Raw genomic sequence first — 27,381 nt, 5'->3', positions numbered from 1 at the left:
GTCTCAGAAACAAAAAGACACCAAAACTAGAACAAAGTATTGTTTAATTGCTTAATCCTTTCTCTTCCAAGAACCAGAAAAACAGAAACATGCCATTCTGAATAACAACAACAAAAGACTAAGGCTGGTGCAAAGACAGTGTTTCAGGGAGAAAATCTTATTTGGAATGCCTGAAAAGTTATATAAGCAACCACTTTACCAGCAACCAAAATTAAGACTTTTTCTATGTCTTTATAAGTATTATACACCAGAACAATTTCATTACTAATTACAAAAATAGTTTTGTTGGCTTTTTTTTTAAAGTAGTAATTAGCCAAAAGGAAAAGGTAGTTCTCCCTGGATCCAGTAATGGGACCAATGCCCAAATCTAACCATACCCATTCCTCTATCAGAGTTTTCTTCTCTCAGTCCCATATAATGATCTTTTTTCACAAAAAGAATGAATGAAGCATTCTAGAATATGGAGTCATTTTTAGCCCACTCTTTCTGCCAAGAAGCGAACAATTAAAAAAAAAACAACCACTTTGATGCTCCTGTAAAACCTGTGCTTTTACATCAGAAGCTACACAGTGAAGCAAATTTTGATCCTTTTCATTAGAACAGAGTACAGTAGACAATGTGGTAATCCCAAATGCATCCCTTGATGTCACCAAGTCCTTCCTCCATCTAATTTAAGTTTCTTTTAATTAAAAATAATAATAAAAGGAAGCAGGCAGGCTGCAAAGCAAAATACCAGACTTTTGCATCCCATTTATTTGTAGCAATGTCCCTGGTACCTAAAACAGTCTTGTGGCAAAGATTGTGGGGAGCCCAAAGGCATTGTTGAAATAAATAGAATGTGGAGATTAGTGTTTTGTAGTAGGCTACTCTCATATTTATTTAAATGTCTCCTTAACTGTTTGTGACTATGCTTGCCCTGGTAGCCATTCTGTGAACTGACACTTACCATGGCATCCACTTTGTGAATGTGGCTATGACATATTTCCAAATTCTTAACATGGCCCTAATCCAAATCTAGAGGAAGCATTTGACAAAGAGAGCAGTTTCAGGCTATCAAGACTTGTCCATGCAAGGCAGGTGTAAGTGGGGGCTTGTGCACCCTGGCTACTATCCCCCACAACACATAGGTAAGATGCTTATCTTCAAAATATAGAAAAATAAGTCATGAAGTACCCAGGTACTCACAAAATGCATTCTTCTTGTTCTCCTTACTTCTTGTAATATGCCGTACACCTGAAACCACTGAACAGGAAAGTAGCAGAACGGTTTGTTCCAAACACAGTGGCCGTTGGTTTTGCAACTCACCAACCCCAGCATTTTTCTAGGTCAGAAAAAGATCAACCCAACCTGCTATCTTATTTTCTATGGGCATGGGGGGAGGAGGAAGCTGTGGCCCTCTAATTATTGCTGAATTCCAATTCCTAGCAGAGATTAAACCAGCACAGCCAGTATGGAGCGAGCCTGGGAATTACAGTACATCAACAGTTGGAGCCACCCCTGCACCTTACAGGCTGAAGAAAGCGCATTGTCAGTGCAAGGACAGTGAAAGGTGATTGAATGAGCCAGTACGGACAAGGACTATGGCTGGGGTTGGCACTGGCAAGTATTTGGGAAGAGGAAAAAGCCCTCAGGTTTCCTAAGGAGTAAATGGATTCCTCCTCTTCTAGACTGACAAATTACAAGCAATGTGGAGTAACCAAGGGGGAATTAAAGGATGCAGAAAACACAATAGTGGCAAGAGAAAGAGACAGACTACAGCAATATTTTTCAAACTTGGCAACTTGAAGATGAAGTCCATGCAACTCCCAGAATTACTTGGGAATTCTGGAAGCTGAAGTCCACACAGCGTAAAGTTGCGAAGTTTGGGGGAAAAAAAACCCGGTCTACCGTAACTTGCTTGGGTCAGAAAGACTACCACTAGATGTGTGGTGCAGGGCATTCTTTGGCCAGAATTAGCAGGCGGGCAGAGACAAAGGAAAGATGTTTTACGAGAACTACAGGCAGTTATGGGGCGGTGGCACAAATGACACATGCATCATGATGTCATTGTACAAATGACGTGACTTACATAATTGCACCAGACATCCTGATGCAATTACATAAGCACATCATTTGCACAAGAGGCGCACATTGGCAGCATAATTTGTTATGGACATTACTGATGGGGATGGTGACTTCAGTGACACTCAGATTTCTAACATGCACATCATGCTAACTATGGTTTGTTGACTAAGCTAGTTGGTAAGTAAATCCACTGTGATTTATTGAACCAACTACAGCTCAGTATGGTGCGAGCCCAATCCCAGAGCTAGCGTGATTTGCTTTCAGTTCCCATTGACTATGCCACAGAAGGCAGAAACAACCCCACTTGCTCACCACCACTGCATCCTGAATTGTGTTGACAGTGACACTTAGGCCATCCTCTGCCCTAGAAAAAAGATCTGATGACATAACCCATGCTAAGGGCTGACTTTCCTAAAGATGGGACTCTCCACCTGGCCCAGAATTCCTCCTAAAAGATAAGTTAAGACATTTGTCTTGGTTATACTTCTCTTCCACATTCACTCGAGGAAACAAGGCTACAGCATCATGGAAAGAATTAGCAAATAGATGAGAGAGTTCCTATAGACTCTTTAGGATTTAATAATAAAGAAAAGGAATAAAAAGAACAGTGCAGGGGAGATCACAGCAGCAATAAGGGAAGAGGCAGCTTTGTCCCAAATCTTTGACCAGCCCATTATCACGTGGTAGTCTATAGCTCTGTGAAGCTTGTTCTCCACCCGCATCAAGATTTTTCAGAAAACACCCACTCCTTGCCCACAGAGAGATGGGAACTTAGTTATTTTGGGGAATGGGAAGGAACATTTTCCAAAAGCAGCCATATCAAATCATTTTACTTGCTCACATTATATAAGCCGCTAAGCTTCGTGCCGTGGCTTCCCCACGTTACAGTCTTCTCTTCGTTTCTTATGGCTGCAGACAGATGGAGAGTGTGAGATGCCAACCAAACGTGAAGCGCTCTGCCCAATGCCAGGCTTTCTGTAGTTCCCTAATCATGTTAACTGAGAGAGCCCATGTATCTAGTGACCTCGTGGCCGTGTTTTCGATGCAGAAGTTGTGGATGTTCACCAGCTGTTGTGTGGGCTGAATTATAAACTAGCAGCATGGCAGGCAAGCTAAGTTTCAGAGACAGAGATCACAGCACTGAGCATCATTCCATAGTCCCTGCCCTAGTTTACATTTTATTGAGTTTTTAACAACTTCTCTGCAAAACACACTCATGTAGGCAACGCCTCCCACCATCCAGCCACACTGGAGGAAGGGACAGGTTACCAGTTGTACACTGCTCACAGACAATGTGGAAAAGGAGTCCCAGCTTCTGCTGGAAGGGCAAAACTCAACAGGCCACATTACCATGCTGCTTAATAGTAGAACAGGGAAAGAGAAGAAATGGTAGCAGCAGTCAAACAAAGTCACTTCTGCCCTGGCTGGCATATCCTATTCTGTGCATAGTGTGAAACAGTGCAGTCGTTCCAAGTTCAAACCGAGCAAACTAGATTTCCCTTCAAACGAAACCAAAAAAAAAAAAAATAGGGAAGGAGAGGCAATTCAGCTTTAGCTGGTCCGGCAGTGGACCTGATTCTCAGAGCTGTCTTCGTCATCCGAGCCTCCAGACCCACCGCCAGTCATTCCTGTGATCCGGTAGCCCATGTTCATCAGCATCACCTCCAAAGGATCGGCGTTCATCCGCCTCTGGTTGGCTTGGGAAGCGCCTTCCATGTCTTCCACCACTCGCCCGTTCAGTGCTTCGCTCTGCAAAACAAAATGAGAGGAGCAGAGCCCCAAAGTTGAGGAGGCTTGTTGTTCCAGTTAAAAGGCTTCCCGCGCCATTCAGACAGCAAATCTACAGCACAACGTGTGAAGTCTTCAAGACAAAAAGTGGACTGTTTGATTTGGGGGTGTAGCATGTTGCCTGAACTCAGGGTCATCCATTAGAACTAAATTACAGGGAAATTCAGAAGCAATAAAAGGAAATACTTACTTACACAACACACAGTTACACTGAGGAGTTCATTGCCATCAGATGTGGTAATGGCCACCTATTTAGGTAATTTAAAGAGAGCCGGCAAATGTATACAGCAGTGTATAGAGCATGGCTAGCTGGGGCATTCTGGGAGTGGAAGTCCACACGTCTTAAAATTGCCAAGGTTGAGAAACCCTGGTCTAGAGGGCCAGGGCTGTTTTCCTTCTAGCCATACTTGTGATGTCTCTGAATACATTTAGTTGGCCACTGTAGAAACTAGAATGCTGGACAGGCTTGACCATTGGTCTGATCTAGTAAGCCTAGTTTTACATTCTTGTGGTATATGGATTTGCACATCAAGCTCACCCAGCCAACTGTGGTTAATTCAAGACAGCATACTAAATCATTGTTTGCTTCAGCAGGGCATGTTAACCTAATGACATAGTTAGATAACGCCTCCATCTGCCAGATGGATGGGCAGGATTTATCCACAGCAGGCCTGTTATTCCTGAACATGGAAATATCATTTAGAAACCACTCGCCAAAATAATCTTATCTTTTAAAAATGCCACCTAAGATAGTGGCTTTTAGATCAAGATGCTATGAAGATTATTTCTGTGCTGATATGTGCAATGGGACTCCATGCCTTGAGCCCAATGGGGAAAACATCCCCCTGCCCCACTAAAGAGCCAACATTAAAGCACAATAGTCTTGCCATTACTTAAACAAAAACAAAAAAACCAGTTTTGCTTAAAGTAAAAAAATAACTTCGCAGTATTTGAAAGATAGTTTATTACACTGCCGGGGGGGGTGTAATATTTTGGATTTGCACTGGGTTGAATACATTGCACCCAGATTATTTATTCATTTGTTAAATTTTATCACTGCCCATCTCCCCACAAAGGAGGGACTCTGGGCGGTTTACAATAAAAACAAAGCTAAAATTCCCCTCTTTGGGGGGAGATAGGCGGTAACAGAAATTTGAATAATAAATAAATAAAATAAAAATAAATACAATTCAATACAATTATAAAACCAATAAATGTAAAGATAAATAGACAGTAAAAATATAAAATGTGATAGAATCCAGATGGACTGAAAAATTCTATAGGAATCCGTGAGTCTAAAGGGCTGTCCACAAAGCCACACTTATTCTGATAATCAAGATTTGGCCAAATGCTGATCATAGTTCTACTAAGATGATTAGGAACAGTCAAGCAAATCTTGCACTGAGAGATTCTTCATAATGATAACCCATCCTTCTACCAATTAGGGTCCAGAAGGAGCAAACCACCAAGCCCAGGGAAAGCCCCAGATGCCAACCAGCCACCAGCCTATGAAGCAGCCATAAAAATCATTAAACACAAGAACCAAAATAAATATTGAAGACTTTTCTGAACATTTAATTCTATTTCTATGGGGGGGAAAGGGCATTTCAGAGCCCTGCCATTATGGCTGGCAAGAAGCCTTTTCCTTTTTAGGGGAGGCTTCCTCAGCCTGGCCAGAAATTGCAAGAGGTTCATGCGAAGGTGCCGTCTTCTCCCCTGCAGAACAGCACCAGTCCTGGAATGGAAGCCTCCTGTCTGATCCAGCAGGACAAGGGATTCCTACCCAGCCAGGCCCCTGCCCCGATCTTACTTCTGGCCTGGGATTCCAAAGCCGTACCACTGGATCGATGCCACTGGTGGCCAGGAAGCAGTAGCTCGGGTGGGGCTGGAGGCAGTTCACAATCGACTCGTCGCCCTGCAGCACTCGCACCAGGTTGGTCGTTTCTTTCTCCCAGATGAAGAAGGAGCCATCATCGGAGCCGCTGACGATGTACTGTGCGTTGCTAGGAGGCATCAAAACAGAGCATGTTTAGTTATTGGCTAAATTTATATCCTGCCTTTTGCACGGGATGTACAAAGGGCTTCCTCCTCCCGCAAACCGTCACCCTGAGAAGCAGTTTGGGCTGAGGGGAAGAGTGACTGGTCCAAAGTCCTCCAATCAGCTTCTGTGGCTAAGGTGAGACTTGCAGCTGGGGCTCCTCAGAGCCAGTCCAGCATCTTAGCCACTACCCCGCATTGGCCAAAGCAGATGTCTGGATACACGTGAAACAGCCCCCAGAACCAATCTGTGGAGAGAGCAACGTGCCACAGAAGACCCACCCGCGGTCTTGAGAGGCAGCTCCCTACCTGCCAAAGAAGTTCGCCTCTTTGATGTCTGTGGTGGTATTGCAGTGGCCACAGTATCTGAATTTGTAGTCATAGCTGCGCTCCCTGAGCACCATTTCGTCCTCAGATATTGAATCCTTGCGGCCAGTTGCTCGCAGCCAGATGGGGCCACTCCCTTTCTTGTCTTCCCCTGGACAAAATTAAGTTGCTCAGTTACTTATTGTTAGAGCTTCAGGGAGATACAAACCATATGATCTTTCTGCTTATCCGATTTCACAAGGACAATTTTCTACACAATCCTCTTTCTCCCCCAGTTGATTTTACAGATATGGAACAGAAATTGTAATACAGGTAGTCCTCAACTTCAGACCACAACTGAGACTGGAATTTCCATTGTAAGTCACTGCAGTCGTAAGTTGAGTCACCATGTGACTGGACAGGATTTTACAACCATTTTTACGGCAGTTGTTAAGTGAATAAAGCTTACCCAATGGGCATTTTTTGCCAGAAAACTAAAAAAGTCGCAGATGTGATCATGTGACCGTGGAAGCTTCAGCTGGTCGTAAATGTGAGCCGGTTGCCAAATGCCCAAAATGCAATCATGTGACCGCAGGGGGTGTGTGACACTCGGAAGTGCTTTTTAGCCATCATAACTTCAGACCATCATTAAATGAATGATCATTAAGTCAAGGACTACTTGTATAGCAACTTCACAAAAACCACACAGTGAACTCAAGGATGAACAGGAGTGTGAACCTAAGATTTTCTGGTCCAAGCCACCCCCGCTCTCATTAGTTTATTTTCAAAAGCTCCCAATTAGTCCAGGCTTATGGCACTAGAGGAGCAAGGTTTAACTGTTTTTCTTCCCTGCCTTTTTCCTGATTTAAATAGCTGATCCCCACCACTGATTGTGCCTCTAGGTCAGTGTTTCTCAATCTCAGCAATTTTTAAGATGTGTGGACTTCAACTCCCAGAATTCCCCAGCCAGATCGGTACTTTATGCAGAACTGGGAAAAAAATTACAAAGCAATTAGCTCTGCAGCACTAATGAAATGAAGACTCTGACTGGAGTTTGGGGAATGGGGTGGGCCACAAATTTTAGTAAATAAGTAAGTTTTAATAGATAAATAAAATGACCTATAGTGGCTAAACAAGGGGAGTGGTCTGTCTCCAGGTTTGGACAACAGAAGAATTTACACAACTGTGGGATGATCAGTTAACTATATTAATTGGTAATTCATTTTTTAAGATAGAAAGCCAAGGTTATGTTACGATAAAGAAGCAGAAAACAAACTGAAAGGATTTGGTTAAACAGTTTAGAAGAAGAGAGGGGGAAGGGATTATTCCACCAGTCTTCCCTTAATCCTTAATTTCATTTTGTTCTTCCTTTTTTGTTTACTTCTTTAGGTCTTTCATTCCAATTGTTGTTTGATAATGATCCCTCTCACAGGGGTTATTTTTCCCCTCCTATTTTAACATTTAAAAATGTTAAAAGCTAATACCACAGACAAGTCATTTGTTTCTCTTAAAAACCTGAGCATTTAAGAACAAAGGATTTGGGCTGGAACCACACTCAGGGCAGGAGCGCAAGGTGCTGTCTTTTCGGTCCTCACCATTATCACTTTTGGAGAAGAGGGCAGCATTGATGTCCCGGTCCAGGGCATCGCAAGCGCTGCTGTGCGCTTGCTCGGGGAACTTTCCTTTGAAATCATCCAGACACTCTAGGGCTTCTGCCACGTACTTCAGCTCAAAGAGACAGCGGGCCAAGCGGAAGTGAGCCTTCAGGTGGCAAGGATTCAGGGAGATGGCCCTCAGGCAGTCTCTGAGAGCATCATAGTGATCTCCATCCCTGCAAAAATCAAGGTGGGGATATTTATCTTTTTATTCTCTCACCACCATCACCGCCCAAAAGACACATTTTCAAACTGGCGTAGGAAGCTGCCTCCGATCTATCTAGCTCGGCATCTGTCTGCCTAATTAATAAATGCCTGTCAGTATTTCAGAATCCTATCTGGAAGACCCTATGGATTGAATCGTGGATTTCCAATGTGCCAAGAATCACGCAGCTGCACATGATTCCACAAGTCCCTCTAAACAGTATCTTTGCTTTATGTCTGTAACTATGAGAACCAAGCTAAACCTGATGAGGGATGGTTGATGCCCAAATTCTCTCAGCAGGGAGATGGAGAACCTTTCTGTTGGGAGAGCAGGAATGTTGTAGGATCACAGAAATGAAACTTTTCAATCCAGAAGGAATCTCATCAAGCTCCTCTGACTGGAGACCAGCCCAGGAAAAATACCATAACCTCTAAAATTGTACTGAGAGCCTTATGGAAGTTACATTCACATAACCTGGGATCTAGGATCCAGTCAGAGTAATTCTTGAAGTTCTGTGCAAGTTGGCCAGAGAAGCTGATTGTAGCTAAGCCTCCCAGGCAGGGAGCAGTCACTTACCACTTGCGCTTCATGTAAGCAGCTGCTCGGTTTCCATAGAGCATGGCGTTGTTGGGGGCTTTCTGGACAGCTCTGCTATAGAGCTGGATGGCTTGAGTCCACTGCTGGCAAGCAAAAGCCTCATTGGCCTGCAGCTTAATTTTCTCTAGATAGGGAGGTAGCTCTACCTGTGGGCTACAAAAACAAAGACCTGGTTCACATGTCAATCCAAACCATGTTGGGTTTAGCCATGGCTTATTGTATTAACCACCACTGGCTGGATTAATATAACACACTAAGCCAGATCAACCAAATCTTATCTATGGCTAAACCTTAATTTAAAAAAAATCAGCTTGCATATATAAGTCCTAGCAGGCCTCGGGTGAAAATGAAGCTACAGTGGGTTTTGGGGGAGGTTTTTTGAGGGGACCTTTTTCAAAAAAAAAGACAAGTGTTTTCATTCCAGCCCATGGTTTTCTAATGTGGCGTGCGTGCATGTGCATGAAGGAAACCCAGCTTTTCCAGTCCCACCCCCAGAGGCATGCCTGGGATATGCAACTGCTTCTTGCTTGATATGGCAATTGTTCCTGCTTCTGGCAACCAGTACAATTCCTAGCCAAGGGGTCTCTGCACAGGATGGGAGGAGGAGGAAGAGGAAGAGATGATGCAGTGATACAGCACAGATCCTGTTGGCACAAAATGAGGACACATTACCTGACATGGGCTCTCCCCTCAGACAGCCGGAACCCATTGCTGTGGAGATGGATGCCATTTGACACTCCATTGGCTGACGTTTTCCCGTTCTGTACCTCTGAGGGTCATAAAACAAAGTGTGTTTCAATGTGTGCATTTATGGCTCTAAATGTTGGTTTTATTGGGAGGGTTTATTTAAGATGTTTTTATTGTACTCTGGTAGACCACTCTGGGCTCCTTGGGGAAGTAGAGCAATATAGAAATAAAATGATAGAATCATAAGGAGTAAAGTAAGTCTGAACCAAGGGTAAATGGCAGGTGGCAGACAGGCATTTTTGTATATGGTCTGGTTTTTCAATTTTAGGGAAGTTAGCAGCCTGGGAGAAGACCCAATGCTGCAAGCAACAGATGCTTAATCAGCCTGACATGTAAAACTTTAGAAGATGGTAGGTTGGGGAAGACTGGCTAGGCAATGGCTAAATTGACCAACAAGGTTAGATCTGTGTTATAAAATTTGATTGCTAAATAAACAAACAAACAAACAAATAAATCCACCATTCTCACTTTGAATTAAATAAGAGGAACAGGTAGCTGGAAATAATTGCCCTCTTTACACAGGGATAAAGCAGAAAGACAACCATGCAGAGAAGAGACCTTGGGTGGACTGAGGCTCTTCCTACAGGTAGCTCCATTGTGCTTTGCTTGTACAGAGTACAACCACTCCAGCACTGGGTGTCAGGATATAGTAACAGATGTGGCATAAATATGCTAGTAGCAGACTAGAGACCACAAAAAGATGGAGAGGGAGTAACAGGAAGTGGGCAGAAACATTTACCGCCATTATGAGATATGCCCTGTAAGTCCCAATATCACCTCTATCAAAAAAGGGGTTCAGTGTATTAAGTGAGTAGGATACCCTAGCACCAATCTCTGTTTTTCAAGCAGGGACAGAGGAGAACGTACTCGCAATGCTATAACAGGAATTACAATGTGTCCTTCACGAAGAACCCCTGGGCCTTCCTTTGCTACCCTTGCTCAACAAGGTTTGCTGGAAATCTTAACTCCACAGCAGGATACATAATGGGAGCAATTCCTCTTTGACTCCAGTATTGCATTATTGGGAGGCCACTGCTGCAACTGACGCCCAGCGTCCCAACTCAACAGCTAGGTTGATGAGGAAGCAACCCCCACAAATGGCATGTTTTAGTCCTTGATGGAATTCATTAAGGTAGCCACCCCCAATCTGGTGTTCTCTAGATGTGTTGGGACTGCATCTCCCAGAATTCCTTTACCAAAGGAATCTGAAGGATTCACTTTTTAATATGAACTTAGGCAAGTTGTGCTTCCTAAACCAGATCATAAACTTGTGCTAAAGCCCAACTTTTCCAAATTCTGCAGTGTACTCACAGCTCAGGAAGCACGCACAAAAATGCACCTGGGTTTTTAAAAAGGCCATGCTAATATGGTAAGAAGCCAAACTGAACACAACACTGGAAAAATAAGTCAACTTGATAGACTTCACCAACACCACCATTAGTAGTTCTGTATTAATGTAACTTCTCCCAAGAAATCCTGAGAATCTTAGTTCCATCTGTAAACCTCACCTTTATGAGAGCCCGTTATGGAAAAAGCATGACCATTAGTGCATTTTTTTAAGTTCATAGAGCTGATGCATTCTAGGATTACAATTAAAACACTAGTTATTCCAAAATGGAGAAGAACTTAGGACACAATGAACGGCATCACAAATTGTGAGCAATGTGAGGTCACTAATGTTGCCTGCAAATGGAAGCAACTTTGTGAAAGAAGAGGTCTCACAACACTTTTTCTCCATCATTATTGATTGCTGAAAGCCACTAAGTCTCACCTCCTAGGCTACTCTCTCTTCTTTCCTGTCCAAACAAACAAGTATCACAAATACCTCATTTTATTGCTCTTTAAATTGCTTTGGGCACTTGCAAACCATCTCAGGTTTGCTTTCTGCTTTGTGTTCCCCTCTGCAATTCTACAAATAAAAACTTTTATTTTTTAAACTTAGCATGTTGTTAAATAATCTCATAATCTATTTGGTAGTGAGAGTCACATCAGAAATGTCTGCTGGAAGCCTATTATTTTGCAGATTTTATTTTAAGTTAATTTATACTTATTTTATTAATATTAACTTGAATAAGTACCCCCAAAAGATCTCACCATATCTGAAATGCTGCAATACCTGATATGTGTTACAGCTTCAGGTACCCCTGATTTACGGAGAGGATTTAAAATTAACACTGTGAAATAAAGTACCATGTGTGAAACTGCTGCCCTGCTCCTCCAGCTGCAGCTTTAGTAATGCAACATCAATAAGAGTCTTAGCCTATTTCAAAATCTTAATTAATGACCATAAGGACTGAAAATGGAAAGGAAGGGACACACAAAAATGCCTTGAAAAACAAATGCAATGCAGTCTCTGCCTTTCAAGAAAAGTACAGCATTCTTACCCGCTGAAGTATGGCATTTCTTTGGCAGGAGAAAAGTGTATGGCCGCTGCTTATAAGTCAGGTCAAATAAGTAAACCTATAAATCAAAGAAAGGCAATGAATCTACAAACTATACAGGAACAGTACGTTTTGAGCCAAAATTACTCACAGGAAAATACTAACTTGGTGCTGATGAACACATACAAGTCTAGTGGAAGCTATTCACGGTCTTTGCAGGGCAAAGGAAAATGTGCATTTGGAAAAAGAGGCATTAAATCAGAGAAGTCCCTCCCTCTCATAAAATGGGGTTCAAAACTGCATGAAAACAGCAGAAAATTTAACTTCATCTAAACCGTGAGATAAATCGATTTCAGTTCTTAATCTCAAGAATGAGTCACCTTTTGGCTGAGGAAGCAGCTCTGCCTGATCAAGGCAGACCAGACAGACTTCCAGCTTTTGGTACTAACAGCTCCCCAACCTCTGTGGAGCTATATTCATGAGGATAAGAATGGTTACCTAAGACTAGAAAGCATCCCATAGCTTGTATGAAAGTTTAATCATTAGGATTAGAAGGGTATTCAATTTTCTACTGAAAAAAGTGATACAAACTTTGTAAAAATGAATGGAGACTGAGCTGGCCAATCTTCAGCCAGGGACTAGCATTCTTGTTAAAGGCTGCTAAGAGGCACACACTACTGAAATCATGACAAAGGTCCCCCCAGAGGCATGATTAACATATATCCTACTGAAAGGGGCCGACTCCCTTCCATGTTTTGGACAGTACCTAGCACTCTCCTGGTGATCAAGAAAGTTTATTCTTTGCCTCTGGTTGGGAAAATAAGGCACTGTTTCAGTAAAAACATGTGCAGACCCAAGGCATTCCAGGTATTCAGAATCATAGAAGGGATTCTTGACTTGCGACAAATTTAGATGTCTCTTTGCTATGCTGCCAATTATCTATGAAAGGCCATATTGTCTATTTCCTAAGGTGAAATGGACAATATGGCCTCCAAATGTGATACTTTTTAATGGAAATAGTTCACACTTCATCTGCAAATCTAGGAGGAAAAGAAGATTATCCTACTAGTTATGTGACAGCAAAGTCTACATTTGGAGAAAAGGGAGAAGCACCAGATGTGTTTTTAAAAAAGGGAGAAATCTTCAGAGTGTCACAGAAGTCCAATATGTTTTCAAAATTCAAAAATGAATTATTTGAAGGCACTCTTGGGCACAGTTTCCAGACTGCAACAGGTAAGCAGAGAGACAGTGGCAGTCAGAGCAGAGATCAGTTATGTCAACAACCAATATCCATTCAGTTTTTCAAGGCTCTGAAGTGCCTTGAAACATACAAAAGACACAAAGCATCAGCAACAATTTAAATTGCAGAGGGTATAAGGAGTATAAGAGGGAATTGTACCCCCCCACAACAACAAAGGGCAATCAACTCATATAAACATCTAGCTGCGCTGTGTCAATTATTTGAGGAACTTCAAGCCTAGCAAGTATTGAGTCAGGGCCACAAGATTTGCAGCCAAGTCCTGGTGTGGGGAACCTGATAAAGCCTATGGCAGGATTTCATCATCATTTTTTTTCTCGACTAATTCTTTGTAGATATTATCAGCTTTTGAGTCTGCAGTAGTTGGTTGAGAAGGCAGCAATTACCGGGCGCAATACATGGAATACAATGCAATGGGGATGGGGTGGGGGGCTAGAACACCTTTGCAGTGTTGGGGAATTTATAAATGGATTGATTGTATTTCACAGTGACTCAATCAGCCCGACTGATTAAATCAGCCCAATGAGATGCTGAAAGCAAAAAAAGATTACCTGTTCTCCTCCCATGTTGACCAAGAGCTCTGTACCATCTGGACTGAAAGTGACATAGGTAGCTACCAGAACTCTCAGCCGGTTATTGTAGTCGGGTAATTTCACTGGAAGATGCCCTACAGAAGGAAAAAAGCAAGCAGAGCTAATACATACAACTTAATGGAATGGACCCCACTTTAGCTAATTGTTTGCAAGAAAATAGAAAAGCCTTTTAAAATAAAAAGAGCCACTTCCATTTATTGTGCAGAATCCGCTAGCAGCAGAAAAAGGAGCCATCAACTTCTTTGCCGCACAAGCAATCAACAGCCAAGGATCCATCATTACTGCACCCAGGTGCAAGTTACTTAAATATACTCTCATTTCTCACAATAACAGACCCCCCCAAAATCAATTTTGTTGAATGCACTAAACAATCTCCCAGATGGGGCCCCAGCCGCAAATACTTTTACCTGCTACGTAGTACTGAGCAGCACCATCTGGGAGGGGTTTCTGCCGGTCACAGAATGTATGTACGCCAGCAGCAGGATTCTGTTTCATGCTTTTTCTAGCCAAGAGAGAGAGGAAAATTTGTATTTGTACATACGTTTTCTTTTCAAGACATTTCTCCTTCTATTTGTAAGGAGAAACATCAGGGCAGCACAGCCATATTAAAGAGGTAAAATTCACACAATTATGTCATCATCATACTGGGGCATTTCTGGAAATCAGCATAAATTCCAGAAGGAGAGTAGCCTTCGTAAATTTTGCTGCCACAGATTGGAACTCACAGCATCTCAGACTAACAAACTGATCAGGGCAGAAGCTTTTGTGAACTGAACTTCTATCTACCCACCCAGCCACCTTTTTGGGATGTAAAAACAAATTTAAAGAGAAATAAAATGCAGTATTTTATAATCATTACCTGTTTTTTCCCCTATTAACTGTCTATCTTTTTTTTCCAACCATAAACAAGAGTGTGTGTGTGCTTATGCATACCCAGTTCTTGACATATAATGAAATGGGCTGAAGTTCACAAAAGCTTATGCTATTGGTTCAAATCTGTGGATTGTAAATGGTCTGTGAGGGTGTGGGAAATGGCGGTTCCAAAATTATATAAATTTATTTGCAGAATTGGCTAAAATTCATTCTTCATTTAGTTTCAGAATCTTGTAGATGCCATCTTGGAGGAGGCATGTGAGCTGCAGTACTTAGTGCAGCGTTTCTCAACCTTGGCAACTTTAAGACGTGTGGACCAGCTCCCAGAATTCCCCAGCCAGTGTGCATTCTGGGAGTTGAAGTCCACACATCTTAAAGTTGCCAAGGTTGAGAAACACTGTGTCAGTTAAAAAAAACAAAGTCTATTGCCCAAAATGTGGAATCTGAATGTGCTGCTTGCTGGTCAGCCTCAAACAGGAATGCTTCTTACATTTCAAAAGTCAGCTCTCTAGTTATCAGCCTTCACTTCTGTTACCTGTGGTTGTGGATCATGCGTATGTCATAAATCCGGACAAAGGGCCCACTGGCTCCCACTGCAAGATAGTTATTGTCCTGGGGATTGACTGTGAGACACTTTGCCTCCACAAGCTGCCCACAGTATTCAGTCAGGTCTATCAGAACCTCTGAGTGTTTGCTATTCTCTCGTAAGTCATATTGCCTAAAAAAAAAAAAGGAAGAATGAAAGTATTAGCAAGCCTCCAGAAATCAGAAGCAAGCAGCAGCATCACACTTTGACCCCACCATGGACAAATGAATTCAGCTGAGCATCTATATGTCACTTGACATATTTCTTTAAAATTTGTGATTTTTTTTTTACTATGCAGGCTCTCTCTGGAGCAGAGACTGAAAAAAGAGCCCACAGCAAAATGGAAGAACGTGTGCTTTCCTCATTCATATTCAATGTATCAATTCCTCACATCCCAAATTAAAACACCCCAGTCATCCGTGAGTCTGGATCAGACTTCTGTCCAAGGCCTTGGAAAGCTGCAGCCGATCGCAGCAGATAAATATGTTTGATGGATCAGTGGTTTGCTGTAGCACAAAGCAGCATCATAGACACATCACAAATACATTGGATTTAACTAAGAATTGCAAGTCTGAGTGACAGGGGACTTGTAGCACCCTCCTCAAATCATAATCCTTGGTAGAAAGTGAGACAGGAGTTATTAGAGCTGCACAACAATTTGAATTTAATGACCAAATGGAGCAATGCACTCCAGAGCTGGGTATGAAGCTGGGGTGTTCTTTTTGTTTTTTTAAATCATGCCTGGAGGGAACAAGTTCTCTGTGCAAAGCTGACCATATGACCCGACTCTCCCTCTGCAGTGAGAGAACTCCAGCAGGGGGGAACGGAGGGGGGCTGTGAGGTTGCAGTGAGGAGGAATCTGCAAGACTGGAGGGATTTATAAGCACCAAGGGTGAAGGGGAGAGAAGATGAGCCATGAATGCTATCACTGCAGCTGCACTGGGAAAGACTGCAACTTACTGCCTGCCAACATTCTGCAAGCTGCAGCATTTTAAGAGACGTCTAGAAAAACTAAAAGAAACCTCTTTTTTTCCCAACTGTGATGAATGACTGTGGCCCCTTGCAGAATAAAATCCAGATTATAAGAATTATGCAACAGTAAGCAAGCTCCTCCTTCCTATTAAAATATATATTTTAAAAAAAATTATTGAGATTTTCTCTTATTTCCAATGAAACCGTTCTATTTTATAAAGCTGTAAGGTGCCGTTGTTTTATGTGATCATACAGTTTCAAATTTAATTATTAAACATAAATGATAGATTGGTTGATTACTCAACTCTAAATTCAACGAAATCACGTTTTAATCCTAAAATGATTAATTTTAGAAGATCGTGGTACTGCAAAGTTTGAGAGTCCTGGTCTTAAGCCCTAATACAGTTCATTGGTTTGGCCATACCATTTATACAAATGCAGTAATTATTTTGTTAACCCAGCTTTAGGGTTCCACATGTAGTATGAACCCAGTCTTCATGCAAAAGAACATCAGAGAATCTGTACCTAACCAGCCCATCCTCTGCTGCACTCCAGAAGGTGTTGGGCCACATCGGAGCTGTGGCAATACGCTTGACTCTGTTTTTGTGATCCCCAAACATATGGATCGTTTCTTTGACAGTCAGATCATGGACGTGCACTTTGGAATCAGCAGCCCCAGTAATAAGTATCCGGTCCTCTGCATGTGGCAAGAACTGTGGAAAATAAGCACAATATCTCTTAGTGGCAAGACGGCCTTCCCCACTGACAGATAAAAAGGCATCTTTGGAGGAGCATGTCACTCAACAGCCACAGATTACTGGCTTTATGGTCAAGCACCTACTCATCCTAACCTCAACATTTCATCCTAGACATAGCTAATGTACCTGAATGTGCAACACATGTACGGAGGACATTATTCTAGCCAGCTCTATTCCTTCTCCCAGGGATACCCTTTCTGCCCCAACTATTTGACTTACAAATATTCTGAAATCCTATACATTCTGAGCCCACTAGTACACACTGATCCTGTCTGCAGAGTATTACACAGATACAGGTAGTCCTTGACTTATGACAATTTGTTTAGCGACCATTTGTAGATATGACAGCACTGAAAAAGTGACTTGCAACTGGTCCTCCCATTTATGACCATTGCAGCATCCCTGCGGTCACATGACCAAAATTTAGGTGCTTGGCAACTGGCTCACACTTACAATGGTTAGGAATCACGTGATTGCCATTTGCAACCTTCCCAGCCAACTTCTGACAAGAAAAGTCAATGGGGGAGGCCAGACTCTCTTAACGACCATGGTGATTTGCTTAACGACCGGAGCAAAAAGGTCGTAAAATTGGATGTGACTCACTTAACAACCACTTTGCTTAGCAACAGAAGTTCCAATCCCAATTGTGGCCGTAAGTCAAGGACTACCTGTAAGACCTATGTGGAGAGTGTTACATAGATAGGGTGGCCAAGTTTGTGCCCATATCCTTACAGGATTTTCAACATGAAAATAGTAGTCTTACCCCCTCCTTAAATGTATATTCTAAACGTCTGCTCTGCAACAGCCTTCTCCAATTTGGTGCCTTCCTGATGTGTTAGGAATCACTAGACAGCATGACCAATCATTAATCAGTACAGATAGGAGTTGTGAGGCTTGAAGTTACACATCTGAAGGACACCAAATTTTGGGAAGGATGACTTGAACTAGCCCAGACTAGAGAAAGCCCTGTGGCAAATTCGTTGCACACTCCATCCCTGTCTTGGAAATTAAATACCCATTACTTAAGAAGACCATGTCCCCTTTCCTTAGTATCTCACCACCTTCTTCCAACTCCACCCACCTTGACAGAGAATATGTTTGCAGTGTGCCCCGTGTGCATGGAAAGCAGTTTCTTATGGTGCAGAGGATCCCACACAATGGTGTGCTGGTCATCGGAGCCAGAGGCCAGCAAGCTGAAAAGTAAAAAGAGACACAAAAGCATTAGCAAATAATTGCTGCAAATTCATGCCTTTCTGCATTTGTTAGCTGAGACCTGTTAAGAGTCAAGTACAAATCTGACAATCTAGAGCAGTGTTTCTCAACCGTGGCAACTTTAAGATGTGTGGACTTTAACTCTCAGAATTCCCTGGCCAGCATGCTGGCCAGGGAATTCTGGGAGTTGAAGTCCACACATCGTAAAGTTGCCACGGTTGAGAAACACTGCTCTAGAGTCAATGGGAGTTTGCAGAGCACAGCAAAGAACTCTCAAGGAGCAGCTGTCAATGGCATTTGTAACTTAGTTCAACAGGAACCAATTAACAACACTGGCAAATCACCACTACACACCTCCAGCAAATGCTATTAAAAATTCTCCCCTTGGCTATATAGGTTTTTTTTACAGGCATTCAGTGAAGGTGCCTACTCTTTCCTAAGGATATTCTCATATTCAGGTTAAAGCCTGAATTAAACAGAAGAGCCATCCTGCTCTTGCAGTGTTCAGAAATATGATCCATAGGCTCTGCATTCTTCATGCAAAACATCTCTTCAACCTTCAGCAAAGTCTCTGAATTGTATTATGTAAACCTCAACATAGGTGCTTACAGTATGAGATACTTAGCATAAGTCCTACCTTGCTGTACATCAGTCTTCCTAAATGTTCAAAAACAGCATTGGGTGAAGTAAAATTTAAGGATGGTCTTCAAGGTCAAACCAAGGTCTATTTATTCCAGAATTTGATTTCCAACAAGAGCTAGCTAGAAGAATCTTGGAAGTTACAAGCAGGGAGCACAGGCAATGGCTTCATCTGCTAATCAGTGATATATCCCTCTGTATGCAGTGATTCTGCTATCACAGCTGGTAGCTGTTTGACCTGTTTGAAGCTACCAGCTACAATATGAATTTGCCTGTTGTATTATTGTCATTTTTTAAAATCCATAAATAAATAACATTTGGAAATGTAAAAAGCATCACTTGACCGAACTGACTGGAAAGTAGTTCATTACGATTAGAGTTAGGACTTCCTCTATTCTACCCTAGATACAAGCTACGCAATGCATTCAATCAATCATTTCTTTGGTTAACTTCTAAGGCCACCAACTCGCCAATGACTCTGAGTGGCTTACAGAGGATTAAAAACAACGAAAGACTAAAATACAAAATACCAATCACAAACTGCACTGGGGAGGCAACAACCTCCATACACAATTACAATACAAGAAGCATGATCACATCCCAGCCTTAACCCAATGCCTATAGGAAGAGCAAGTTCTTTAATGCCCTCTTAATGGTTAGCAGGGTCAGGTCAGGCCATATGGATCTCAGGGCGAATGCTGTTCCAAAGGGCAGGCCCAGCTCCAGCAGGCCTCCTGGGACCCATAAGATTACACTGCTTAGCTGAAGAGACCCATAATGTGCCAACTGTATCAGATCTTACAGGACAGGCAGAAACAATCTGGGAATGGCGGTCCTGCAAATTCCCAGGCCCTCTGTCATCTCTTAGCTTTGGAGACAAACCTATTTTCCGAGACATACTTACTTTCCCTTTTCATTCCATTCAAGGCAGTTGACACACCCAGCATGACCCTAAAAAAACAATGTCAGAGCTTTACCCATTTCAGATCTAACAGATGCAAGAATAAAGTGAAAAGTGAAATTCCCCATTATTTTGACATATCCCATTTTTCTTGCAGTTTTAAGCTTTTCAGAGCTTCTTCTGACCTGTGAATGCTGTTCCATTTTGCTTCCATTGCTAATCCTTTGCTAAACCGCCCATGGGCAGTAACAAAATTTGAAAAATAAATAAAATAAAATAAAATAAAATAAAATAAAATAAAATAAAATAAAATAAAATAAAATAAAATAAAATAAAATAAAATAATCCCCATGTGTCTAAGCCGGTATTTCTCAGCCTCAGCAACTTTAAGATGTGTAGACTTCAACTCCCAGAATTCCCCAGCCACTATGGTCCACATATCTTAAAGTTGCTAAGGTTGAGAAACACTGCTCTAAGCCCTTGCACGTATCTTCTGAATACCTATATCATAATCCTAATAATTTGAGTTAACGTTTGGGCAACGGGAAGTGATCTCGGCTGACACTGAGAGGTAGAGAGAGAAGTGATGAATTCTAGAGCACCTCATGGTTCACTCAATGTTACCTTTTAATTGCATGGTCAGCAACCACATCCTTAAAGTCTACAAGATAATGTTTATAATAGTACTGCAAACAGGATGAAAACTTTAACCCTTGCCTTATACAAAATATAATACTCAAGACTTACGCGTGATGAGCTTTAGGAAAAAATACGTAATTTTACCCCTAAGCCTGGACTAATTATAGTAGAGTCATGTCAGCCGTGGGTATCTTTTCCAACCTAATAACTTCTAAATATGGACTAGAACTCCTTATTGCCCTCACTCCCACTGTGAAATTGTGATCCAACAGATCAGAAGGGCACCCAGTTGGATAGCTGCACCAGGGTTATCACAGTATCTCAATAAAAGAGAGGGATAATTTAAAATAAATTAAATGATTACTCCTGTCCCCTTGAAATGATTTTTTCCCTTTTTTCTCCCCTTGCGGGGAGGGCATTTTGGATCTTGATGTTTTACCCAGAATGTGAAAACATGGCATCCTGCCCCTACTTGCTCCAATTCACCTTTAAAATCACTTCTATTCTTCCTGCTGGAGCGATTCAACTGGGTAATGTTGCTGGCACCTTTAAACGTGACCCTTATCAAGAACTGGCCTATCCATAACGATTTCAGAATTCCCTATAACAGTCTCAAACCTAACAACCCAGTCATGCTGAAGTTTAACAACCTTCGCACTAAGATAAGAATTTGGTGCCAATTTTCTGGCAGGGGATTAGCAAATTAAGGTTTTCATATTATTTTTTCGACCTGCTAAATCTGAATGAAGCGTGTAAGAAAAAAATGAGGGAAAATAAGACAGAAAAGCGTAGGAATGATTAACCTTCATTAGACGAGGAAACACTTTACAAATCAAGAAATTAATTTCTTTCTGCTAGCACCATCACTACCATCCTCAACTTACCTGCAGCTCTGCCTCCAAGCCCAGACGCTGAATGAATGGGTCGGTAACATGATAGTGTCGCTCGAAACTGAGGGCACCCTTCTCCTATAAATAACAGATAGATGCCATTAAGGAAGTGGACCTTAAGAGCATTCGGCATCCAACACTATAATTCTTCAGCACAAGACACAATGAAAGAGGACAGATTCCTCTGATCTCAAAATAATCATACAAAGATAATAATATCTAGACCCTATCTCATTTTCCCCTTCACTTATCTACTCCAGTGACTCTGAATCTTTCCTGAAATGTAGCGCCTAGAATTGGACATTATATTCAAGGTGAGACTAATCAATGCTGAATATAGTGGAGATAAATTTCCCATGATCATGATGATGATAGTGATGATGATTTTACTAGATTTATTATGTCCAGCAACTCCAAAAGACTCTGGGTGGCTTTGATTTGGAAACCATACTTTTATGAATGTAGCTTAAAATTACATCTGTCTTTTTAGATATTGACAGATACTGACTCATATTCAGCTTGTTAGCAAGTATAGTTGCAGAATCACCTTTTCTCCTACTGTTAAAAAAATCAGGTATCCCCCTTTTATATCTCTGCATTTTATTTCTATTAACCAAGTGCAGAATTTTCTATTACATTCATTTCCATCTTCTAGAGCATTAGCTATCCCATCCAGTTCTGTGTCATGTGCAAATCCCCTCTATCTCTTCATCCAAGACATTAATTAAAATGTTGAAGATTATGGGACTCAAGACTAAACAATGGGGCACCACACTTGACGCCTTATTCTATTCTAGTGAAGATAGCTGAACAACATGGTTTTCTTCCCCACCCCCCATGAACAACATGGTTTTCTAACGAGCTTAGGAAATACCTCATAGAAATGTCACCCAGCCTATGTTTAACCAGCTTGCAAATTAAAAGTAGACTGCAAATAGCAGTAACCACAGTTTGTCAAGTCTCACCAAACCAGGGAGAATAATCTGCACATATGATAGCAGAAGGGAGTGCCTAGGATCAATGGGAGGGGTCTTTTGCTAACTGTTCAGTGCCCTTTCTAAGGATGCAAAGAATGGGAAAAGGATGAATAAGGCACAGCAGCTTCTTCCATTCATCTTGGGCATGGCTTCTGGCAAAAGACACAAAGCAGTCTCTGATGAAGAGGACAGACAGGAACAACAAGAAAATCAGCCCCCATGATGGCCTCTTTAAGAGCTACCCTCCTCGTCTTGTCTCATCCACTAGCAAAATACTATTAATGACTCTTTAAGACAAGAGGTACCTTGAGCTGCCTGCTAATGAGGTCTCTAATAATATTTGCTTTTGCCATCTTCTCACAATAGGGCCGAGGAAAGCAAGTTAGTGATGGTGTTGCTGTGAATCCAAGCATTCCAGTAGAGTTCATGTCCATTGAGAAGGCATTGAAATTACCTGTGATTTGGGGGGGGGGCGGGGAGGAGAGAGGAGAAAGCTTTGGAATTATACATAAAAGGAACCATTCTAGCCCAAAGAGGAAATTTTAAGCTGAGGTTTCCAAATATTTCCCTCAACTGTTTGATTCTGAAAGTCACACCTTTCACATACATCTATAAACACGCTTCTTTTCATAGCTGGAGTCTCAGTCTGGCTCGCTGAAGTCTTAGATACATTGGTATTTCAGTGGAAATTGAAATAGCCCCCTCCGTCCCCTGTGGCTTTCAGAAGTTTTAACTGATCACACAGGATCTCATTTTAAGACATCCACCGATTTTCAAGATTATATGGTGATTACAGAAACCATATGTAACATGTGTGTGTGTTATGTGCACAGTATAAACATCTTTGTAGTCAAGGTTGTTTTTTCAAGTTAAGTTGCATTCAAAAATACATAACAATTTTCTTGCAAGTTTTAGAAATAGCACAACAATACAGAATGTTGATAGAATATGTGCAACTCTGATATTTTCAATATCAATAGCTAACAGACACCCAAGAACTCAGTTATGTTTTAGCCCATTACAACGCTGCTCCTAAAAACATTACTGGTATCACAGAACATCATTCCACTCCTACCATGGCACAGCATACAGTGTTGATGAAATATTCTGGAAGACTTCTGAAAAATTAAAGAGGGAAACTTCCTGTAACAAGTGTAGTGCTGAAATTGGAAAGAGAGGTACAATCTAGAAGATGTAGTGCAAGGCTTATGTGTTCCATTCATGCCCACTGTGATTCTGAAATAAGGATTATAGTCATTATGGGTTGAATATTGGTGGTCAAGAGCTGGTTGGTGTTGGTTTGTATTCTAACCGTCCTCAAAAGAACTTAAGGACAGGATAACTGGATTTTACCCTCACAATGCCTTCAGCGAGGCAGGCTATACTGATAAAAAAAATATAAAGACCAAATCCTGCTCTCTAAAGTGTACTTTATAACTTGAATATTGTTGCCCCTGAAATGCATGGGAGTAATTATATTATTTAATTTTGAATTAATTAAAATAAGCCTACATTCAGTTACATTTAGTTTTTGTTCTGGTCCTGCTCATTTTTTTGTAATGTACCCCCTTTCCGACATACCAAAGACCCCATGCAGCTCTCAGTCCAAAAAGATGGTATATCTGGCTTCAGAAGATGCCACCCAGCATCTGCTCCTGCAAAATTTTTGGAGAGTGACTACAAGTAAATACTCCAATTTAGTGTCCTCACCTAGCATATAAGCAATTTAATGTTTTACATCTGTAAGCTTGATTATAGAAGCCCTGTGTGATGGATTAGAAAACAATTCTGCAGGGCTTCTAAATGTAGCTCAGCCTTGCCTGACAAAGCCATCCTTCAGATATGTAACTTTAGTTCCCAGAATTCACAAACAGCATGCCTATTGCTCAGAATTCTGGGAATTGAAATCTACAGTTCTAGAGATGAAGAATGCTGCAATAACTGATACCTATTTGCTCCCAAAAGGAGCAATGACAAAAAGTTCTAATGACAATTACTCTGAGAAATCAATTTCTAATGACAATTACTTGGAGAAATCATTTTTTTATTTCCCTTGATATAACGTAAAGGTATGAATGCTAAAAATAGCTAGTGCAATAGGAGAAAGGAATTAGGTTAGGGCTTCTATTTCTCTAGAGCAACAAATGAAAACTCAGGCATTTTTTCAGGACAGCCGTGGGTCAATATTCTGATCTGAGCTCAGAGAGTCTACCACAGAATCCCATGCTATACTAAGAGATTTCCAATTCAACTCCTGCATTACAGATACCAGACAGCAGCTTTATATTTCTGAGAGATAAACAACATTGTTGGATTAGACATGGAGCTTGGATTATTAGGGAGAAGGAAGTCTCTTAAGATACAAAAGCATTTTTGAAACAAACTCATTTTTAAACATGGAAAATTAAATCTCAGCAAAAAGTATCAAAAACAGAAATATAACCCCCCAACACGTAATTTAGTAATATATGTAAATAAATTTGTATCTTAAGGAGATCCAAAAGAAGGTTTAAGGATTCATACAAAATGGACACACAGGGCTGTGTGAGTCATGGTTTGTTGAACAAGTCACAATTGGATGAGATCACACATGACAGACCAGAAATGATTAACTGTAATTACTGGGGCACCAACTTCTATGCCCCAAACAAAACAACTATATAGCATGTGATGCCCATCATAAATTCAGCCTGGACTAGCTCTGAAGGTTAATATTTAGGCTTATGGTAAAAAAGAATAGCAACAGTTTTTTTTAATATACAGGACACATGAATGTATATTAACAAAATATATATATACAGTATGATCGTCTGTTTTGGAGGTGTAAACATGCTCAGCCCAGAAAACATGGCACCACGGCAAAATAAGCCTAAGATGCATGGGCAAATTATTAGTTTAGAAATGAAAATAAAAGCTAATCCAAATTAGAACAATGCAACCAAAGGAATGTTTTCCTCAGCAACATAGGCAAGAGAAAGAAAAGTTTAAGTTACTGAGGAACTGCAACAAGTGAAGCTATTTAGGAATTTATGAGCCCAACACTTCGTATAAATCCCTCCAAAGCTACTAATATACTACAAGCTCCAAGATGACACTAACTGTATTCACACAATACACTGAGTCACAGAGAAGTTAACCAGGTCTTAGCCAGCATGTTGGCCAAACCCAGCCCTATATGGTTAATTTATGTTCAAGTGTGTCACTTCCCCATAGCAAACCAAAAACTCGCTTCCCCGTAGCTAGTTCCCTAGTATGATAATTGATAGGCATTCTAAGCCACTGAAAAACAATTGGCTAAGTAAGGACATTAATCATGTCAGGGTTTTTTTTTCCAATGGCCTGATTCATATGTAACACTAAGCCCCAATCAGTACAACCACACATCATGCTAACCCACAAATCAAACAAACCTCAACAAGTTCCATGAAATCTCAGCCCAACAACTGCCCTTGTGAAGAACAATTCGATTAACCTTACAAGAAAGCAGGAAAGAAGTGTAGCACGGAAACAAACATGACAGACGGGAATACTGTATTAGCAATAGGAAGCGAGTGACAGCTTGTGCACATGCTCAGGAGATATTTCAGACTGCTGTTTTCATTCCACCCAAAGATTGAGCCCACAAGAATCCTACCCCTGCCCCATTATAACAGCAACAGCCAGTGCACAAGTGAGGAAAAAAGGGGAAAAAAGGAGGAGGTCAAGAAAGCAGAGAAGTGGCAGGAGAGAGGGCTGTGCCACCTTAAGTGATCAGCTCTACTTTTCACTTCCCGGCACAGTGCAACTTAAGACACAAAGTCTCCTAATTCCTCCGTCAGAAGTTTGTGCGGACCAGATGAAGTTTGGGCTCTCAGAGGGCACGCTCGGTGCTTCACGCTCCGCAGATCCTGGGATCCTGACAGCATCTCCAGGAAGATCAGGCTGGGCAGGAGACACCTGTCCCAAACTCTGGAGCGTTAATGCCAGCCTGGCGAAAGGGAGCGAACTGGATTCACCACCTGACTGGAGGTGAAGACGTCTCCCAAAACCTTTGGCGGAAGGAAAGGATCCCCCTTGCAGGCGCCATAAGATTCTTTCTCGGGGGGGGGGAGTGGCAGTTATTGGGGGCAGATTCCCAGCCTAGCAACGATCCCTCTGGAATCTGCTGGGAAGAGCCACGGAAAAAGAAAGCGGAGCAGGTCATGGGAGCCAAGAAGTCAAGGGGCGCGGGTGGGGGGGTGCGCCCCTGAAGGAGCGGGGACACCCCCGGGGGAAGCGGGGCAGCCTTCCTCCTCCACCCGCCCCCGTCGCTCCCCAGCCGCAGAGACCGCCTCTCGCCCCCCTCAGCCGTGGCGTGTGGGAGTTGTAGTCCAGCCAGCGGAAGGCGCCCGGGGTGGGGAAGGCTGAAGGCAGGCTCCTCCGACGGAGGGGAAGGAGGGCTGCGGGGTTACCTGTCAGGCCTCCTCAAGGCAGGCTCAGCAGCCGCAGCAGCCAGTGGACGAAGCCCCCGAACTTCCATGCAGGGGGCGGCCTGACCCCTGTGCCAGGGCAGGGGCCCCTCCAGGAGGTGAGAGAGTGGCTGGACGGCCGCCTGAGCCGCTCGCCAGGCTGCGCAGCACCGCCCGGCCCGGCTGGGACCTGAGACCGGCGCGGCCCCCGCCTCTGTTTATCCCTTCCAGCTGTCTGGGGCTCAGCAAGCCCCCAGCGCCGCCTCCCCCTCCTCTTCTCCCTCCCTCCCCTTTCTCCACCGTTGCGCCCGGCAGTGCGCCTGCGCGACGCTAACTGCGCCACCAGTCCTCTATCTCCGCGCCAGCCTTTCCGCCGCGCGAGCGGCGCAGACACGCTCTGGGAATAAGCAGCCCACCCTCCCTGACGCTCCACGTCCAATTGGCCGGGCGGGGAGTGACAGCCATTTCGCCCAAAGGGAAGCCGTCAATCGGCGGGCGGCCCGGGCCAATCTGCGCATTTGGAGTAAGAGAAAGAGGGAGACGACACAGGGAACACCAGGGGGCGGGGTTATTATGGGTGGAGGGAATGCTGGGAGTTGAAGTTTTCAAAGGTGGGACAATGGACTTGTAGTTCGAACTCGAGCAGTGTTTCTTAAACTTTTTGCGCTCAGTACCCCTTCCCACTTTATAAATTATGGAGGACTTCTTTTGTTTGTATGGGTTATATTTATCGATATTTACTGTATGAAAAATTAAAATTGACGCCTTCATAGAATATTTATTGAATCATGTCAAAATAACAATATTAAACTCATTAGATATTAACATAAATTTAAAAAACATGAAAAAACCCAATTTTTAAAGAAATAAAAATAA

General features: G+C 42.3%; 1 protein-coding gene across 3 annotated transcripts; it reads right to left on the bottom strand.

Moving 5' to 3' along the window:
* Positions 1–27: 27 nt before the first annotated feature.
* WDTC1 (WD and tetratricopeptide repeats 1) lies at positions 28–26,781 on the bottom strand. Of its 3 annotated transcripts, XM_063311675.1 has the most exons (17): positions 26,509–26,777; positions 23,660–23,733; positions 22,384–22,532; positions 21,096–21,179; positions 19,576–19,622; positions 17,902–18,013; positions 16,588–16,775; positions 15,040–15,222; positions 14,039–14,133; positions 13,590–13,705; positions 11,784–11,859; positions 9,325–9,421; positions 8,632–8,805; positions 7,791–8,026; positions 6,199–6,367; positions 5,663–5,855; positions 28–3,813 (listed from the first exon to the last, which is right to left on the bottom strand). In XM_063311675.1, the coding sequence occupies exons 3-17, from the start codon at positions 22,510–22,512 to the stop codon at positions 3,616–3,618; spliced, it is 2,097 nt and encodes a 698-aa protein (XP_063167745.1). In that variant the 5' UTR covers positions 22,513–22,532; positions 23,660–23,733; positions 26,509–26,777; the 3' UTR covers positions 28–3,615. The 3 variants fall into 3 exon arrangements, with proteins under 3 accessions (XP_063167745.1, XP_063167743.1, XP_063167746.1); XM_063311673.1 differs by lacking the exon at positions 23,660–23,733; XM_063311676.1 differs by lacking the exons at positions 28–3,813; positions 5,663–5,855; positions 23,660–23,733 and having other exon boundaries at positions 6,195–6,367; positions 26,509–26,781.
* Between the last annotated feature and the right edge of the window lie 600 nt (positions 26,782–27,381).

This window comes from Candoia aspera, chromosome 10 (genome assembly GCF_035149785.1).
Source record: "Candoia aspera isolate rCanAsp1 chromosome 10, rCanAsp1.hap2, whole genome shotgun sequence".
Classification (NCBI taxonomy): Eukaryota; Metazoa; Chordata; class Lepidosauria; order Squamata; family Boidae; genus Candoia; species Candoia aspera.
This window is presented reverse-complemented; position numbering and strand designations above follow the sequence as displayed.